At 34.6% G+C, this 21,166-nt stretch overlaps 1 protein-coding gene across 2 annotated transcripts in view; it reads right to left on the reverse strand.

Annotated features, from left to right (window-relative positions):
- SLAIN2 (SLAIN family member 2) overlaps positions 1–21,166 on the reverse strand; it is an 81,106-nt gene that overhangs the window by 20,387 nt on the left and 39,553 nt on the right. Inside the window, exons 3-7 of one of the 2 annotated variants that reach the window (XM_028100672.2) lie at positions 18,834–18,998; positions 16,464–16,625; positions 12,414–12,773; positions 11,842–11,979; positions 2,471–2,548 (exon numbers count right to left, since the gene is read on the reverse strand). In XM_028100672.2, the coding sequence (XP_027956473.1) occupies positions 2,471–2,548; positions 11,842–11,979; positions 12,414–12,773; positions 16,464–16,625; positions 18,834–18,998 (903 nt within the window). The remainder of the gene's footprint in view (positions 1–2,470; positions 2,549–11,841; positions 11,980–12,413; positions 12,774–16,463; positions 16,626–18,833; positions 18,999–21,166) is intronic. The other variant, XM_028100673.2, reaches the window with a different exon arrangement.

Below are 21,166 nucleotides of genomic sequence, written 5' to 3' on the forward strand. Positions count from 1 at the left end.
GAGAATCCCCAAGTCCAGTGCAGACCTCTCTCTTTCAAAGTCTAGATATGAAGGGAAATTAGAAAATCCATTTGGCCTTAGATCCAAGACGTATTCTCTGATTCAACTTTACCAGTAATTAACCTAATATTTTATTTTTATTTTTTTTTAAAGTAGGCTTGACGCTGAACATGGGGCTAGAACTCAACACCCCAAGATTAAGAATCACATGCTCTGGGGCACCTGGATGGCTCAGTCATTAAGCATCTGCCTTTGGCTCAGGTCATGATCCCAGGGTCCTGGGATCCAGCCCTGCATCGGGCACCCTGTTCCGTGGGAAGCCTGTTCTCCCTCTCCCACTCCCCCTGCTTGTGTTCCCTCTCTCGCTGTGTCTCTTTTTGTCAAAATAAATAAATAAAATCTAAAAAAAAAAAAAAAGAATCACATGCTCTACTGACTGAGCCAGTCAGGCACCCCTAACCTAATTATTTTAAATCCTATTGTATATCTGTGTCCATTTTTCAATTGGTTCAGAATTTTTTATTTTGGTTCAGAACTTCTAGTAGTGTAAAACAATCATCCCCAAATCACAATACCAATCAAAAAAATATGAGTCTGGATTAAGTTAAAAAAGAGATTAAACAAAAAGAAACAAAACAACAAAACCCAACACACAAACATACAAACTTCTTTCCCTTTACTAAGTCAACTAGACAACTAGAGGTACGAGGAATTATAAGATTGGTTTTTCCTGTCATTTTATCATGGAGGGTGGGAGTTTAGTGGCTCAATCACAAAAATATGTAACTTCCATCAGCAAAAAACCAAAAAGAGCCCCAAAACAAAAAAACCAACCAGGCAGAAGTTGTATCTTCTTAACCTAATAAAGAGCAAAAAATCCTTAAGTAAATATTTAAAATTATTTAAACCTACCTGATCCCCCAAAAAATTATGAAGCAGCTTAGAGAGACATACAAATAAAATTTATATAAACTTAAAATCCTATGTTTTATTATGATACAGTAATCTCTTGCCCTGTTTTAGACACCACAATCTCTTCATGTTCCTGTTTTCACTACCTCTCAAGTACTCAAAAAATATCTAGAAGTCTCAAAAAAAAGAAGCCTATGGTCCTCAAATAATTTCTGTAAGACCCTTTCTATAATAATTCCTAGTAAGTCACCTTCTTCTCTATCAAAAGAACATATACTATTCAGTCTTTTTTTTTTTTTAAAGATTTTATGGATTTATTGGGAGGGGTACAGAAGGAGAGGAAGAAGCAGACTCCCCACTGAGTGGGGAGCCCGACACAGGGTTCAGGGCTCGATCCCAGGACCCTGAGAACATGACTAGAGCCAAAGGCAGACACCTAACCAACTGAGCTACCTAGGCACCCCTATCCGTTCTTATTTCAGACAGTAGCACCAAAAGACATTTGTATTGGAGGGCTATGATCAATTTCTGGTATTCAAAACACAAACATTTACACATCCAACATTTCCATTTGACTATTCTCTTTCCTTCAGATTCTATTATCTAAAACTATTTCTTTAAATCATATTTAATCCACCAAATCTTTGCTAAAACATTTACACATTAACGAACTTGCTAAAATACGTATTTCAGTGCTTTTGTATCCAGATTAACCAAATCTTTTTCTTCGACAATCAAACCTCAAACCTCCTCTTCCCACATAATGTCCTTTAATACTTTATCCTCCTCATATATCTTTGTTATTTACTGAGTTCTGAAACTGTCAGGAAATCTACATGTCCCGGACAGGGGAAGTATTTTTCTTCATTGCTTATATTTGTTATGTCCCACTTCCTCTGAGGCTTCTATTCATTCTTATTACTGCTGGTCCTACCCAATTCCATGGTATTTTCCCCAATTCTACTTCTTTCTAGCTGCCCATACATCTAATCTCTTCAAACCAATATGATAGCTTTGGTGTCCAACCTCCAAATACTTTAACTCTCAGGTCTTAAAAAAGATACCACTCCCTTAAATAGTCTAAACATTACCCGTTAACCACAACAACTTGTGATTTAATGTTTATCAACTTCTAACATGAAAGCATTCCCATTTCATCCTACAGATAAGTAAATCCAAAACTCAAAAGTCAGAAGAAAAAAATTTACATACAAAATGTCTGGCATTTGATTCATTTTAAAGCACTACATTCATCTACATTAAGTTAAAACAATGACCTTCAGTTTTAGGTTGGTAAGAAAAATGATAAATTCTCTAATAGAAAATGCTACATATCATTTATTCCTTTCAGAAGAGCAATCCAATACATACCTCTGCAGAAAATAAGTTTCTTCCAGATTTATCCAAGAGAGAATGAATCCACATTACTTTATGTAAAAAAATAAAAAAGACTAAAACGTGCCCTACAGACATCAATGACTCAGTATACCAAAAGGTATGAGATTTAACTATTAGATTATTTGCTGAAATTTAAAACTTAATAAGAGGCTGTAGTTACCTCTTTTTGTAGATGAAGTTGGAAGCAACTGTTTGGCTTTGAGGGAAGTACGAGGCAAATTTTTCAGCCTTTGCGAAGCTGTTGAAAAATAAGGAACTGTAATATTTGCCGGGAAGGACAAGATACAGGCTATAGCTTCTGTAAACTTGAATATTTTAATACATACTTGAAAATTTATCAAGGAACAGAAACCATAAGGTGAAAATATGTTAGAAACCTAGAAGCAGAGGAATCTGAAAGTGATGCTTAGTGCAATAAGTCGGAAAGGAAAAGGGATGGAAATCTTAGTGCAAAGTGCATACTTTCAGAAATAGTTTCTTATAGATGAGAAAAATCTACAATACGTAAACTAATCAAAATATCAAAGAGAAAACAAACCACCAGCAAACATGCTACAGGATGCAAAGAATATAAAGCTAAGTAAGTAAAAGTGATGAACACAAGCACACAGTATAGAATAAAATAATAGTACCTGTTCAACGCAAAAAAGCAGACTTTGGCAAAGCAGTTATTGTTAGATGAATTGCCCTAACATAGAACAGTAATCTCCATACTCAAAAAGGAGAAGAAAACTCAGAACCAGGCAGGTCCTCAAGGGAGTAAAAACCCAATGGCTTTTTTTCAACATCATCTTGCTGTAGCATAAAACTAATTTGTACTTTGGACTTTGGGTAGCAATATACCTGTGCTGTGCACATATTATATGTGGTGGATGGGGTGTGTGTGTGGGGGGGATGCACACTATGTGTTGGGGTTGACAGGGTTGGAGGAGTCAGAGCATCTGCTTCTTAAAGTGATCAATGAGGAGTTCTAAGCTTTCTTCAAAACTCCTAATCTATTAACTGCAACGAAACTCTCAAAGCTGGCGTGTAAGCAGCAGCTCAGAGCCATCCACAGTTAAAGCTCACTATAGTTTGAACTGAAAAGACCCACACCTACCTGTATAGTCACCTATTTAAGCGGTTCTAAAATGTCACTCTACTGATTGAGAAGTTGGACTTCTAGGATTTATATGAGAGAGGGGGAGAGAGACAGAGAGAGAGAGATCCCACAACCATAAATCTGGCCAGCATTCAAACAATCATCAGATTGACAAAGGAATACTTGATAATATCATCAAAGAGAATTAAGGAGAATTTCTCCTTTGCTCTATTGCTTAACTATATCAATGCTTTTAAAAAGCTATTGTTTCCTCACTGTCTGATAGTAAATATTTTTAAAGAGTAATAAATGTATTTGACTTCCAATTTTACTCCACACATTACGTAGCTAAATATATTCCAATTCAGCTTAAATATTGCCAGGAAGACTACTAAAAACTTCTTCAACCCCCCCCAAATAAATAAATAAATAAATTTTATAATTACCTCATACCTATCCCACAGAAATAGAGGATCCTATCATCATTGAATATTCTCCATTTGCATATTTATTCATACATGCTTTCAACCATTTACAGTGTCATTCATTTACTTATTCACTGCTGCTTTTTTTCATTCTTTCAAATAGTTAATTATCTACTTTATTTCAGGTACTGTTTTAGGTATAGTGGATTTCTTCAGTAGCCAAGTAGGTGGATAAAATTCCTACTTTCATGGAACTAACATTCTGAATGGAAAAGGGAAATAAAGAGTCAAATAGACAGTGATAGCTGCTAAGGAGAAAACTAAGTAGGGAAGGGAGACAGGAAATGGGGAGATTTAAATTGCAATTACAAATAGGGTGATCAGGAAAGATTTCCCTGAGATGACATTTGCACAAAGATCTGAAGGAAGAGAGGAAGTAAGCCAGACAGATATCTGGGGAAAGCACTGTAGACAGACGGAAAAGCAATGGTAGAGGACCTGGGGTAAGAGTGTGCCTAGTATATCTGAAGAACAGGAAGTAGGCCACTGTGATTGGAATAGAGAAATGAGGGCCAAAGGTAACTATCTGTATGTATGCTGGCAATCCACAATACCTATTAACCATTAAAATTTTTTTAGTGAGGGCCTAACATCAAATATCAAATATCATCTATAATCTGTTTTGGAAAGGGCCTATTTAAATTTATAGCTATGATAACTCCAGACTTTATCTCTCAAGTTTCATGGGTCACAACAAAAGCATCCATAACAAGTAAAAACTATGCAATGGTAATCTGAAGAATCAGATTGTAAATAGAATCAGGCAGTATACGCTAAATTTGTCTAATACAACAAATCTGATAAATCTGACAGAATGAAATTAGTGATTTTCGTAAGATACAACATAGTGGTGTATTACTCAAGAAAACTAAAGTTTTATTTGAATTATCACTCTTGATGAGTCTTCTAAAGACTAAATCATTTTTTAAATGATAAAGTGTAGTAAACGGAAAGTTTCCAAATTTTTCTACAATAATAGAATTCAGTGTGTTAGGTGTTTAAAAATACTCATGGTTTCCCTGGTTTCTCTCTTGATATTTACATAATTCCAAATTAGCAAGACCCCACCATGAAAAGCAAAGATGGTACAATAAAAATATTATTCTCTCATGCTACCATTATTTAGGTTAATGTCTTCCTCCATAAACCAATCCCAAATGCCTCCGTATTTTCGTTAAACATACACCACCATTTTCCAAGTCATTCTGGCTCAAAGTTTTCTTTAATTCCATTTAGTCATCCCTGCAGTTCTGTTGATCTCTTCCTTTACATCCCTATTGTCCCCTAAATACCTAATTCAGACCTTCATCACCCTATTTTTGGATTAGAACAGTGTCCTTTTGGGTTTCCCTACATCCAATCCTTCCACTTTATTCATGTGCATCAGGGGAAGGCTAGTGGAAGTGCTGTCCCCCCTCCCAATACCTCCCCCTCCCAGTCCAGTGCAGGCAGTGAGTGAATGGTCTGTAAGGAATTCAGAACAAAAATAAAACCAGTTTGGTCTGTTTTTTTTATTATCATCATGTCCCAGATTAATAATCAATGTTGGCGATAAAATGCTCCTCCCTTTAGAAAACAGTTTGTCAGCCTAAGTTATAAACAACTGCTGCAGGTACTGTTGCCTCTTGATAGCATATATGAAAGCCTTAAATGAACATATTTTAATACTTATCTTTTAATGTACATTGCATTTCACATGAAAAATCATCAGGAGAACTCCCAGTTATATGGTCTCCCCTAACATAGGGGGATTCAGCTACACACTTCTTTCCAGAGTTCACAGAGATGTGAAATCAAGCTTACTTATTAGCACACTATGTGCCTCCAACCCCTATGGTATAATAATATATTCCTATATTTACACACCTTAGAAATAAACAATGATGGTACAGTGATTATAAAGTCAATGAAACAGAACGTGAGTTACTTCAATTGTCATTATATGTGACTGAGTATTAAATTTTTTCAGCTGTGAAGACATTTAAAAATCATTAGATTTGATCCCCAAAGGAACTAAGATATGGATAAGACGACAATTTTTGAAATTTATTGTAAAATGGAATTTTATGAATTTCTGTCAAACTTATCATTATGTTGAATATTTCCTTACTTGTATAACAGTTGCTTTGTAGGGGGAAAAAAAAACCTTTTCAGATTTAAAAATTGAAGACTATTCTTCAGTCAACATGACTGAAGAGAAATTGATAAATCTGGCTATACTGTGTCTTGAGCTTCAATATGCAAAGATCAATTCTGAAGAAGTTATTGACAAATTTCCAGAAACTAAAGCTATAATATTTATTACTGTGACAAACCAATATGTACAAACATATTTTCCTTTTTTATAAAAAATGATTTAAAAGTATCTTTTTTGTACTGTAATGTTGATATTATTTTTTACTGACAGTTGTAAAATAATGCTCAGTAAAAGCATATTCCTCATTGTCTGCATTTTCTCCAGCCATTATTATTATAACTCATTCTATTTCATTATTATTGAATATAATTTTGTCATATGGGGAGATGTTAAAATAATCTCCAGGTCCCAAATACTAAGTAAGCATAAGCCACTATAAAAGAATGTTAATTACTGCTAAGTAAAATGTCCCGTTCCCCCTAACTCTGAAATGACATTTTGTTCTGAAACTTTCATTGCTACCAATTCTCATTCAGAGTCACCTTTCACTCCTTTCTCTCCACCTCCCATCTTCTCAGTGTTACCAAGTCACGTATCTTCTACTTCATTTTTAAAAATTCATCCAGATCTCATCACCTCCTGCACCAGTGCCTTTGTTCAGATATTCATTTCTTGCCATGATTATACAAAAGGCTTTTAAATGGTTTCTACTCTCTCCAACTTTAATCCATTCTTCATATTGCTACCAGAATGGATTTTCTAAGAAGTAACATTGATTAGAAGTCTACCATGGCTCTCCACACTTAAAGGATGAAGTCCAAATTCCTTAATATATTAAAAAACTCCCAATCTGTGCCCTACGTATCTCTCTCATCCTTCATCACTGCATCCTACACTCTGGTCATACAAAACCACTATAATCAGGGTGCTACTTTTAAGACTTCATTACCAATTCCACTGTTAGGTAAACCTGTCTGTCTTCATGTGGTCTCATAAGCTTCTCCTGAGTTAGTGGAGAGATATCTTCAGTATCTTTCCTGAAAACCTCTTCACATTGCTGAGTTTAATGCCTCTCTTCTGTTCCCACAGAAGTTCCTGCCAATCACTCCCTGCTATTGAAGGGCACGTGCTGTCTCATTTATATTTATAATCCCAGTGCCTAGAACAAAACATATACCCAATAAATATCTGTTGAATAACAAAGGAGACATGAGTGACTGATCACTGGATAAAATCCAGAGATCTGAACTAAGCATTCAAGATCCTCTGGAGTAGAGGTCTAATCTAGTGTTTCTCAAACTTGAATATACCCTAGAATCAGGTGAGACACTTCTAAAAAATACAGATGCTGGGTATCCATTCCAGATGTATTCAATTAAAAATTTACAGGTGTCAGAAAAACTACATTTATAAAATCTCTTTGCAATTAAATTGACCCATCATTGCACTCATTCTTAAAAAGAAATTCTACAAGTATTCCATTCATTCTTACATCAGCCCATTACAGAGATTTATCATGATTTATTTCTTTGAATTTATGTTTCATAATTATGTAAAATTCAAGTGTAATCTTCTAATGTTTGATTCCAAGCGAAATCTGGATGAGAATTCCTTCCCCATGAGCCTCAGGGCAGGCTGGTTATGCATAAGCTGACAACTGCCTTCGACACTCCCTCTTCAGTAAGAAGCCCGGAGTAGAATATTGACCATATATACCTTTTCTCTGGGGGAATACTTTGTATCCTACGCAAAAATATTCTTCCGTTTGACTAAATGTGAGTAAGTGGATAAATATTACACAAAAATATTCTTCCATTTGACTAAATGTAAGTAAGTGGATAAATATTACACTGGATTATTTTACTCTTTTGTGGTAATTCACAAAGTATTTATAGTTCAATAATGCTCCAACAGAGTCACCCACAAATATTTTCCAAGATGCCTACTCATTTGCAGTTAGGTCAGCATGATGTAATCAAAAAATTATTGGGAGGAAAACAGGGGACTCAAAGAGGGGTGGGGAGGAGGGAGTAATTTGGTTTGGTTTTGCACTTTTCTAGTTATATGCCATTGCACATATAATACATATGGATCTCTGCTTCCTCTCTATAAAAATAAGAAATGGGTTGTTGTGAGGTTCAAATGAGATAATTCATGTGAAAGTAAACATTTAAAAATACTAACCAGAGTTTGAGTATTACTTTAATTTTTTTAAACCAGCAGGTTGTCTTGGGTTTTTCTCCCTTTTCTTATTTCTGAACCAATAATTCCCGTATCTTTCTGGAAACTAAATTTCCTACTGAACCTCTACTCTAGTAGTCTTAGCAAGGCACTAGTCTTTTGAAAAACTCTGTTCCTGACAAACATTTCTTCCTTTAAATGGAGAAACTGAGAAAATGACATATATCCATGACCTCTCCAATGCTCTGGTTTTCTTAAGCTTTTTAAGTTACATTTCAAATATAAAAGTTGGAAATTGGTAATAGCTATAAAAATTAAAATATATTAGAACTCTCATAATATTCATATTTGAATGCCAGCATCCACAATAATGCAGCCACAGCAAATAAGCATATAAAAACAGTGATTGGCATAAGAAGGCAAAAGAAGTGGTCCCGTAAGTGGAAATAACAGCAACCTTGCAAAGTTAGGTTCATGCAAACCAGCAAGTAAGAACCAAAGCTTTACCACTTAAGGGCTGGAAAAATAAAAACTTTAAAGGATAACAAAATGCAACATCTATTATACTAACCGGTTTATACAAAAAATAAAAAATACTAATTCATGTATAAAATGTGTAAGACTTGCTATTATAATATTTATAAATAATTCTATATCAAACTAAAAAGGCTATTATGAAAACAGTATATATACACACAGTAATTAAAAAAACACATACATACATTTCTATTGATCAAAGATATATGCAAAATTAAGAAAAATAGATGTTACAAAATATGCTAATTTTAAACAAAAGGCTTTAAAATATTTTTATAAACTTGTCTTAAATTTGATAAAATTCTGGATTTACTATTTTCCAAAAATATTTTTGTGACTAATGTGATTTTACACTAAAATAAGTGTGGCATTTTAATTGTAAATAAGCTTCATTATAGCTTCATGTATAAAAATAAACAACTATATGCAATTGAAAAAAAAAAAAAGGATGGTACCTTGCTTTCTCTTTTGCTTATACCTGTTCAAATATTGAAATACCACTATGAAACTACATGCATATTTTCTACTTAAAAGTAAATTAGTGTTCAGAATCTCATTATTTTTCCCTATATATTTTCTTTAATTATCAATTTATAGGTAAAAAGAAAAAATAATTCACCTACAGAAAACAATTCTAGGGAATCAGCAGGTAATTACAATGGTAATTCTACCACTAGGGAAGGCAAATAATTATCACAAAGTTTAAGACATGATCAGTATATTTTTCTATTAACATTTTTATCCTAGGTTCTCAACCTTTTCTATTTTCTTCTATTTTTGTGAAGAATTTATTTCATTTCCATACAGCTTTGAGGTGCTAGAATAGTTCAAACAAAGAACATACATGAGGGCATGAGAGAACAACCCTGGGTAAAGAGTTGGTACTGAGAATTTACTGAATAAAAGTAAAGAGAATATAGATATAGTTAGTTTTAACAAAGAGCAGGGAAGCTGTCTCTGGAGATATAATCATGTAAAGTTTTGAGAAATTCCGAACTTAACAATTCAAAAGCACAAATACAAATGATGTTTTGGGTTATCTGTGCATAGGTTATAAAAGTGTACTTTATAATATGCATGATTTTTATTGCTTAATCTCCTTAATGATATAAAATTTTCTTTCCTGTTGTATTAACATTGTGCATTGCTTTTTGTTTCAGGCAAATATACCAAGGGAGGAAAAAAACCAGAAACATATTGTCCTCAAGCGTCAAATTAACTTAATTTGCAGACTTAAAGGCACAAAAGTTATCATTCATCATTTTGATAGAACTTAAGAGTTCAAATTGTAACTTTTTAAAGTTTTGTGATTCCCTATTTTCTATACCATTTATGAGTACACCATATAAGTATCATAATGGCACTCTTACTTATTACATAGTCTGCAAGACCTGGAATACTAAGTTTAAAATTTAATTTGGTTCAAAAACATGTGCACACATCCAGCTGAATAAATGAAGTACACAAATCACTATGTAATAATTTTCCACAGTGCTTTAAATTTTATGGTTCATCTTAGGAAAAAAATAGTATTTCTGGATTATTTTTAAATCCTAGTTCTAAACCATAAATGTGACAAATCTCTCTAGGTGGACTTGGATTCTTGAGCACAATCAACATAGGTGTGAATCCTAACTTGCCACCCATAAGCTATATGATCAAAGATAAGTTATTCAACCATTCAAAGCTATTTCCTAATTTGCAAAATGTGTTAATAACTGTACCTACTTCATAGAATTTTTCTGAGGATTAAACAGGATTATGTATGTATGGTACAGCAAAATGAGTTTCTGTAATATAAATAATATCATATACAACTAGAAAATAAGGAAAATATATCAGTGTTATCACAAAAATCATTTGGGTTCCAATGTATTTTTTCCTGGGCCTGTTTACTTTTGACTTGTCAAAAGTTACTTGTCACCAAGTAACAACAGCTTAACACAAAATACACAAGGTCAGCTAAACACAACAGAGCCAAGGAAGAGTGTAAGGGAATTAAAAAACAATCGAATGCTTTCGAAGTTGTATTATTCTATAAGCAAGTTATATAAATAAACAATCAATAACCTCATGTTTGTGCAACTTCTTCATAGCCTTGAGGAAATGAAGGAACACATCACAGCCACCACTTCAACCAGTGACATAATATGCTACAAAGGAACTGAGTCAGTCAGACCACAAGACTGATGTGAGTTGTGGGATACAAGACATGCATATGGAGCATTTCTAAAATTATAGAAATAACTGTGATAGTTTAAAACTGGTTTGATTACATGCTCTTATCTACTGTAGTTAATAAGTAATATTCTTTGGAAAGTGTTCAATTCTTTTTTAATCACCTTGTACACTAAAGTACACAGTATCCATCTATTTCCATATCACTTCTTGGCTCAGTTTGGCTACTCTGTCTTAGAAGTTCCTTCCTCATGATTCTTTCTCATCTTTGTTTCTGTTGCATATGTCTCCTTCATTCAACAGACTCAGCTCTTCCTTTCCATCAAATTACCTTCAACTTTTTTTTTAGTGAAGTTTTATGTTTGCTGGAGTATTTAAGTCACTGAAAATTTAACATGTTTTTGATTATGCTAGTATTTTTTGCAGGATCATTATTGCTTTTTATTAATGTTCTAGTAAGAAAGCTGCTTGGGTTTTAAGTTGTCTGTTCCAGGACTATTTCCCACAAAAATCTTGTTATTTTTAATGTGTAGATTTTTAAGGAATATATCTCTATACCTATGTATACATAAGGTATGTATATACAGATATATAAGGTATGGGTTTTTAAGGAATATATATATATATATATACACACACACACAAGTATGTATATTTTTAAGAGCACATATATATATTTAGCCAGTAGACTTTGCTTATTTTAAAATTCTGGAGAGACCAAAATTTCATACAAGTACTGACACAAGTGGAACAAAATTTAAATTTTATAACTTATAGGAACAAAATTTGAATTTTAATATAGCTATTATCTTATAGCAACGAATAATCACTACATTTTACTACAGATAGGGTTTAATACAGCTATTCTGCACAAAATTACTACCTATAATTTTCACTTTCCTTTAAATAACTGATACATAAACAATACTTACTGGCTGAAGCCTGAGGTTGCATGCGAGGTATTCCTCCATTTGGCACTTGAAAATTTGAGTCACTTCTGCTGCTTTTCACTGAGTCAACTTGTGTACTAGATGTTCGGGACAGGTTTGGAAGACTGCGTCTCAGTTTTTCTAACAACAGAATTTAATGAAAAAAAAATCAAACCATTCTTTTAGTTGAAGAAAGAGTTAAAATATTAATTGGCATTCACAAATCAAATTCTTTATTTAAGCATTCAGCATATTTTAGAAGAGTTAACAGGAAGTATATGTCTTATAAAAATAAACAACTCAACCGAGGTTCTATAAATGGGTAGAACCTTTAAATGAACTATAAATTAATTAAATCAAAACCCACATACAGATCACTTCATGAGGACAAAGCAACACTAACATAATCAAGTATAATTCACTTTCTCCTTTATTTGTGTATTGATTAGTAATAAAACAGTAAACTGACTAAATTCTTGATCTACTTATCTGAAATATAAAACCTTAGTAAGAATTGTGTTACTTTCATATTGAAATATGAAGGACAATTGTTTTTCCAGAAACATTCTAATTACCTTCATTTTTGACACTGCTTGTCTGTAAATCTGTGGGATGACCTTGAAGTGAAAGGCGAGGTTGTTGTAAGCGGCTAATCATAGGCTGTGGGGACACTCTACTATATTCTATTCCCCGAGCAGGAGATCGTGAACGAGGTGAATTTCTGGGTGACTGCTTAGGTGATGGTCGAGGTGAATTGCGTGGTGATGGTGAAAACCTGTTAACAGCAGGGTATACTGCATGATGCATATTGTCATCTTCATCATCTAAACTTTGCGCATCAAGTTCCTGATCACTAAAAGTACCCCGTCTTGTAGAATTGCAAGATGAACCAGAACTGCGCCGAGATGTGGTGGCTGCATACTCTTGACGGAGACCTGACAATAATGAATGCGTTATTTCATTTCTTTAGGTATTTTAAACATTTAAATATTTTTGAAGTTTAAAAACAAAAGAGTATCATTGAGAAATTCAAACAGGGTATAAAGTGTAAAGGAAAATTCCCTTTCCGCTTGAACCATCTTAGGTATCATCCCATATAATGATGCCTAAAACATTTAAAAGATTATTTTTAAAGTGAATGAAATTCTATAAACTTTTGCCCAATCCAACATTTTCTTCTTGAATCTGAAATCTATACTAGAGGGAGAAACCATAAACTTAAAAATATTTCTACTCCTAAAGACAATAATTGAAATTTGAGATCAACATTTAAGAAACATTGAGGGAAAACAATTACTGTGCAACCAACGAAAAGAATACACCAGTGGATAAATAAACTCCCTGGATACTAATTTCTTCAAACTGATGTTATCGATGAAGGAAACTTCTATCCTACCCTCAAGAGTTCAATACTTGGGCATGAACGAATTTCAATTGCTTCATCCAAGAGACTTCAGTAAAACAAGCTTAAATTCTAAGCCATCAAGTACAAATTTTCAAAGGAGTCCCCTATGTATCTTGACACCTCCAGAAACACCCACGGAACCTTAGGCCCTTCAAACAGTATAAAAACTTCTGGAACAAAAACAAAAACAAATGATGTATATTCAGTGAAGAAAAAATTACTATTCAAGAAAAGTACAGGATTTAGCTAATATTTTGAGCAAGTCCTGCTAACTATGGACAATCTAGTTTAAATGATCTCTATTACTGGGCGCCTGGGTGTCTTTGTCGCTAAGCATCTGCCTTCGGCTCAGGTCATGGTCGAAGGGTCCTGGGATCGAGGCCCGCATCAGGCTCCCTGCTCCACGGGAAGCCCGTTTCTCCCTCTCCCGCTCCCCTTGCTTCTGTTCCCTCTCTCGCTGTGTCTCTGTCAAATAAATAAAATCTTTAAAAAAAAAAAAAAGCTCTACTATCATAGAGTAGTATTTAAACTTTAAGATGGTTACTCATACACAAAAGTGCTATCGATACCCAAAGTAGTGGGTGAGAATCACACGAGGGTATCTATAAAACTACAGATTCCTTGGGCCTATCTGGTCCTTCAGTCAAGTTACAAGTTTCACTAGTAACTGACAAGTTACATAGTGTCTCGTTCCAGCAAACACAGCATTAAAGTCACCTAACAAAAGCCAGCGGACTGTTTCATAAAGAAAAACACAGATCCCAAAGCAGGCCCTCCAGTACTAGGGGGATCCTAAGGAAGCAACAATCTCTATAGGATTGTCTGTTTTTAATATTAAAAATAAGGGGCTTAACCAGACAACAGCCAAAATCTGTAATTCTACATTTCCGTTAAAAAACAAAAAAACTGAAGAAACAATACTTTAAAACAAGTATCATTCACTTAAAAAAAAACAAATAAGCATTTTGAAGGAAGTATCAGACATATTTTTAGCATTTTTTTTTTTATTCACTAGAAAAAAATATTTGTGCATGTGGATGGCTTAAAAAGAATGATTAAAGTAAGGCTAAGGGGAGCCTAGGTGGCTCAGTTGGTTAAGCGTCTGCCTTCGGCTCAGGTCATGATCCCAGGGTCCTGGGATTGAGCCCTGCATCGGGCTCCCCACTCAGTGGGGAGCCTGCTTCTCTCTCTCCCTCTGCCCCTCCCCCTGCTTGTGGTGTCTCTCTCTCTCTCTGTCAAATAAACGAAAATAAAATCTTAAAAAAAAAAATAAAGTAAGGCTAAAATTTTTTTTTACTTGTTACCAAAACACAGTATGAAAGTGACAGCAAATAGCTGGTTGAGTTTCTAACAAAATCCTGGGGTCTAAAAAGTCAGAGTTCAAAGAAGAAATGAGAGAATTAACTCTAAGTTATAGTGAGGAAGCATTCTTTATTCTTTCACATCCCTGACAATAACTAGTCCCTCACTAGCTGACAATAGCACAGTCTCAATGAGGAGTTATACATAATTACATAAGAAAAGGGTACCATATTATTAGTTTCTAGGGCTTAAGATAAATAAAGCAAGCACCAAATCTTTCTATTTTTCTATGAGAAGTTGTGTAAAAATGGGAAATGAATCAGCAGAATAACATTCTGCAGTTTCTTAATAAATGTTACAGCTAATAAAACTATATATTTATATAAAAGGGCCTAAAGCAGAAAGTATTTCAACTAAATTACAGCAATGCTCCATTACCCTCAGCCAACTTCAACACTCTGAAAGGTGCGCCTCAAGAATCTTTTCATTGTAAAGGTTAAGGGGGTCACTTTAGAGAGACTGCTTACTTCACAGTTAAGCTTGTAGTATCTTACGATAAAATGTATAGGCAAACCATAATACTTTACTAAATATATAAAACAATCCCATCCTTTCTAAAAGCCTTTTTAAAATATGTACCATTATCATTATAATTAGGTGAGGGTACTTCACAGATTCAAGTTTTGCTGTTTCTTCAGGTTGAGAATCTTTTTATGACCTCCTGAGAATGACACTGTGATTTTTTTAGCCTGATTATTTTCACTTACTCTTTTCATTCCTCATCTTTATATACCCACATTTTGTGTGCTGAAATATTTTTTCAAATATTTTATACACAAATGTGAAAAGTGCAACTATATAATAAATAAGAATGAATTGTAATTTGCGTTAAAAAGAAATGTATGTGGACGCCTGGGTGGCTAAGTCAGTTAAGTGTTTGCCTTTGGCTCGGGTGGTCCTGGGGTCCTGGGATCGAGTCCCGCATCAGGCTCCTTGCTCGGCGGGGGGCCTGCTTCTCCCTCTGCCTGCTCTGCCTGCCACTCCCCAGCTTGTGCTCTCTCTGACAAATAAATAAATAAAATCTTAAAAAAAAAAAAAAAGAAATGTATAGGCAACAATAATACTCTTACCACCATCTTATAATGAGAGCCAGGGCATCCATGAACCCTTAAAATAGTATGAAAGATTTTGTGCATATGTGCGTTTTGGGGATGGCAAGGGATATAATTTTTATTAGATTCTCAAAGGTGTATGTGACCTAAAAAGTTGCAAGGACCACTCTGAACCAAAGCAATATCATATGCTTTACCTCATTTAATGTCATAATTCCAATTTTCTCTTAAAGGTCTTTTTTTTGTAGTCTATACCATATATTCTGAGAGTGATGATATATGCCCTGAAAGGGGGGATAACTGGTTCTTGGGGTATGAAAAAAATCTTAGATATCATAATAATTTGTGGTCTTCATTGTACATAAAGAGATGCAGGGTGTATCTGTGATATTAAAATGTCATGGTGGGAGATGGTAGGCAAAAAAGGAAAAAAAAGAAGTCTGAAAAGGTTCTTTGGGGGGCTAATAATGGAAAAAGGTTGAGAAACGCTGGTCTAGAATAAGAAAACACAAAGTAATAGAGTAATAACTACTCTAGAGAGTTCCTGAGCAAAGTAACATGCAGGGTATGGTTACCAGTCATTGAAGTAGAGTATTACCTGCCTTTCTTTGCTCCTCACACAACAAACTTTTCTATGTAAAATGAACTCTGAAAATAAGTTGATGAACAAGCAAGTCTATATGTTGAATAAGCCTCTGAAATTTCAACATTTCTATTACTATTCCACAACATCTTAAGACCTATTTAATAACCCCAACAAAATTATACCTCAACTAGACCTCAACTTTAACAATTAAAATACTTACTTTCTTCCTGCATCCGAGCCAGAATCTGTACATCAGTTACATCATTTAGCTTATAATTGGATCCAATTGAATCTTCATCTAATTCTGAAGCACTTAACTCACTGTCTATAGAGGACTGAGGGCTGAGTGGAGGATTTCTGTCTGATGAACTTTTGAAATTACCTTAAAAAAAAAAGATTTGAACTTTGGTGAAACAAAAACTGAATAAACATCTGTTCTAATTGATATTAAATCTCTGCTTCAGTTCACCATTATTCTGCCTTCTCTGTTTAAAAAATTCCCAAATATTGAAATTAAAAGTTGACCTTATTAAGAATAAAGATGAATGGGGTGCCTGGCTGGCTGAGCGGTGAAATGTGTGACTCTTGATCTCAGAGCTGTAAATTTGAGCCCCACGTTGGGTGAAGAGATTACTTAAAAAAAAATCTTAAAAAAAAAAAGAATAAAGAAGACTCTAGGGACTCCTTCATATGTTATGGCATAAAAACAAAACATTTTCATTTTAACCATAAATTATCTATCCTCTTATGAAACAATTAAGCTTTTACCACAGTGCTTGGCAAGCAGGTGGTGTCTACACATGTTAGAGGATTCCAGCTTTTAGAAGATAGCCAGTTAAACTGCTCATAAACAGATCAATTTATGATGGGTTTTCTCCTCTCAAATACAGTCATTAGCAAACACCATCATCTTTTTCCCTGAATAAAAGCATCTACTTTTCCTAAGCAAGAAAACTATAATTTGAGGAAAATCAAGATTCCTTAGAGATTTAGGAACAAACCAAAAAAAGAACACTAGGCTCATTTTTCCTACATTATGCCATGTTTACAAAATTCCTTTGACAAACTAGTAATGGGGATCCAAAGAGTCCTCTGAAGTTTAGTAGTGAAGCACAAAGATGGAGTAAAGAAAATAACCAGATTACAAAAAGCATTTAATCACTCAAAACAAAAAGGGGATAGAAGACAGGTCAGAGGAATAAAGGATATACATAACCAAGAGTCTAACCTATTTCTAAGGAAATGCTTTCATCAGATCAACAACTTCTGGTGAAGCATAAAATCCCAACACTGTCACTAATATTTCTAATACAGATTTATCTGAAATGCTTGTTTCCCAGAATTCTTTACCGTAAAAGTCAATTTTCACTGAGTGTTATATGTAACTGATGAATCCCTAAATTCTACACCTGAAACCAACTTTACCATATATGTTAACTAACTAGAATTTAAATAAAAACTTGAAAAGAAAGAGAAAAGTTAGCTCCAACATGAAAGGAATATAAGAAAAGCAAAATAGTTAATGTTTATACCATCAAGAAGAACACAGTACATATGATAGGGAAAGTAATACAAGGTCAGGCTCAAACAGTGGCCAAATAAAATTCTTTATATTAAACAAATATTTTTTAGTATACAGTCATGGGTGAAATAAATAGCGAGTAACAACTTATGTACAAAGCAAACAGCAGGGTCAAAAAAATCATTAGACTAGGGAATATACAGGTCAAAAATTTGAGGTGGTTAACAATAACCTTAATTTTTAAGGAATTAGCCATAAAGATAGCAGCAGTAAGAGTTAACCAGTGAGTGAATTCTGAAGAATAGTAAGTTACAAAGTAACATCTCAGTCAGAACCACAGCAAACATTCTTTCTCTGAGTACAGCAGTCTATCCCTCCCCTATCATTTAGGGCTCCGCTCTGTCGGCACATTCACATACGGCCTTATATTATTAGTTAAGTGCAATATCAAAGCTTATTAAATAAAGCTTAAATTGTTTAACAAAATAAGTGAAAATAAGAGTTCTTAATTTTAGGGATGCCTAGGTGGCTCAGTTGGTTAAGTGGCTGTCTTCAGTTCAGGTCATGATTCCAGGGTCTTGGGACAGAGCCCCACACCAGGCTCCTTGCTCAGTGGGGAGCCTGCTTCTCCCTCTGCCTCTACCCCTCCCCCCTGCTTGTGCGCGCGCGCGTGCGTGCGCGCTCTCTCTCTCTCACTCTGACAAATAAAATCCTTAAAAAAAAAAGTAAAAGGAAAACGCTATTTTAAAAAAAGAACTCTTATTTTTAGCTTGTACAACCCAATCAAGCTATTCAGCAAACATCTACTGTTTAAAAGAATCAAAAGCTTGTTAATCTAATCAAGCAATATATACAAACTTTTAGGTACATGCTTAAGAAAACTTTATGGAGGTAACCTGGTTTATCTGTATCCCTGGTGCCTAGAATAGCACCTGGTGCTCCTCACTGATATTTTCTCTAACCACTTAAAAGTTTCATAAATAAAAGAACTTGAACAACTGATAATTCCATACTTTTTTGAGGTAGGGCAGTAAATTCCTTAATTATTCCATTTCATTTTCTCCTTACCTGAATTTCCAGGAAGTATTAGCTGTTTGACTATAGGAGGTCGCACTGGGGTTGAGGATGGAGAATTGAAACCACTGCTGTATGGGCTACTTGCATTCGGACTGTAAGGACTTGCGTAACTCATGGAGTTGAAAGGATTATTATATAAATTCTGCCTCTTGAGAGCTGTGTTAATGAGAAGGGGAGAAATCACATTTAATAACTGAGAAAAGTTCACATTTTACTTAAAAGTTTTTCTTATTGGGAAATTCATTAAGTCATTATCTCAATTTAAATACAGAAACATTCTTACAGTAGCAGGAGAAAATACATATAATACATATTAAGAACTCCAACAATATATTTCCATTATCTTCAATTGTGCTATGCAAATAAAACAGTAGCCACACCAAACAACATAAATAATATAACAAGAAGAATATCTTCTCAACAAATTATTAACCATTAAGTTAATTTAATTCTATCTTGTTGGAAAGTTTGTTCCAACTGTATCAACCCTGAATAGCCTTAAAAAATAAAATGAATGAAAAGGTTTATTTGCGTTTTCTCATTTTTCTATAACAAACACGTATTGCAAAGAAAAAGGAAAAAAAAACCCTATGAAATGAGATTTAAAAACAGTCTTTCCAGGGGCACCTGGATGGCTCAATCGGTGAAGCGTCTGCCTTTGGCTCAGGTCATGATCCCAGAGTCCTGGGATAGAGTCCCACGTTGGACTCCTTGCTCAGTGGGGAGCCTGCTTCTCCCTCTCCTGCTCTCCTTGCTCATGCTCCCTCCCTCTCTCTCTCTCTGACAAATAAAAATCTTAAAAAAAATTTAAAAAATATGGGGTGCCTGGGTAGCTCAGTCGTTTAGCGTCTGTCTTTGGCTCAGGTCATGATCCCAGGGTCCTGGGATTGAGCCCCGCATTGGGCTCCCTGCTCAGCGGGGAGCCTGCTTCTCCCTCTCCCACTCCCCCTGCTTATGTTCCCTCTCTTGCTGTATCTCTGTCAAATAAATAAAATCTTTAAAAAAATTTTTTTTAAATAAATAAAAATAAAAAGTCTTTCCAAAGTTTGGATTTTTGAAAAAAATAAAGCAATAATGACTACTTAGGCCAGGTTAAGGTCAAACATGTGAGAATTCTCTTTTTCAAAAGAAAAAAAAGCCTCCCCCCGAACCCCAGTTTTCTGACCCAAGGGGAATACTTCTGCCAAAAGAGGAAAGAAAAATTTATGCTATGCGTATAAAATTACAGAAACAGTACAAAAGTAGAACTAAGATATTGAGTGCAATTATATACAAGAAAAATTAATACTTAAAATAGTATTTCTTTATTCTATTCTAAAATCCATAGCTTATTCAATATTTCAGACCATTGGCCAAGCAATATGTAGAACGTATAGACAAATGTGACATGGCACTATTTTTCAAGAGGCTTACAACCAAGTAGTGCAGGCAGAAGAAAAACAATGACTTCAGGGCAAAACGAAATGAGTACTGTCATAAAGGTGCAAAGAGCTGTGGAACTTTTGAGATAAGAGTAATTCCTTACAATTGAGAGAAACCAGGTAAGCTTTTTGGAAGGAGGCACTGGAACAGTCTTGAGAGGATGAGCAGCAGTTTGACAGACCACTGAAAATGAGCAAAGTGTGTGCTTTCATCCATGTTTGTAATAGGAACAAAAGCAGTGCCTTGAAAATACACAGTATACTGAGGGAGAAAGAGTGAGTAATATAGAAAGGTAAAACACATAGCTGAGGGACAAAACAGGAAAACATGGCTGGGCTACGTCATGGAAGTCCTGGAAACTATGCTCAGGAGAATGAACTTTATTCACATCCGTGAATTTTGAGCAAGAGTAGTATGATCCAAACAGTTTAAGAAGAAAACTGATGGGGGCGCCTGGGTGGCTCAGTTGTTAAGCGTCTGCCTTTGGCGGCTTAGGTCATGATCCCGGGGGGCTCCCTGCTCGGTGGGAAGCCTGCTTCTCCCTCTCCCACTCCCCCTGCTTGTGTTCCCTCTCTCACTGTGTCTCTGTCAAATAAATAAAATCTTTAAAAAAAAAAAAAAGAAAGAAAAGAAAACTGATGGACATTTTTATGTTGAATAGATTAGACTGAACTAGGCAGCAGAGGAGACAAATATAAAAAAAGAACAGGTATTAAAAACTAGAAGGATTACTAAAGGAAACAAAATAAGATGACTAAAGTTTCTGGTTTACGTACTGGGCAGAGTAGTGCTTTAGAGAGAAGGAACATGTGTTTTCTGTTTAGTTGGATGGTGTAGTTTAAGTTCGACAATGTGGTTTTGTCCATATTCACCATGAGACAAGATGCCACAACTTTATTTTA

The sequence above is a fragment of the Eumetopias jubatus genome, unplaced genomic scaffold (assembly GCF_037043125.1).
Source record: "Eumetopias jubatus isolate StellerSeaLion01/CBP00866 unplaced genomic scaffold, mEumJub1_p1.0 scaffold_2, whole genome shotgun sequence".
NCBI lineage: Eukaryota > Metazoa > Chordata > Mammalia > Carnivora > Otariidae > Eumetopias > Eumetopias jubatus.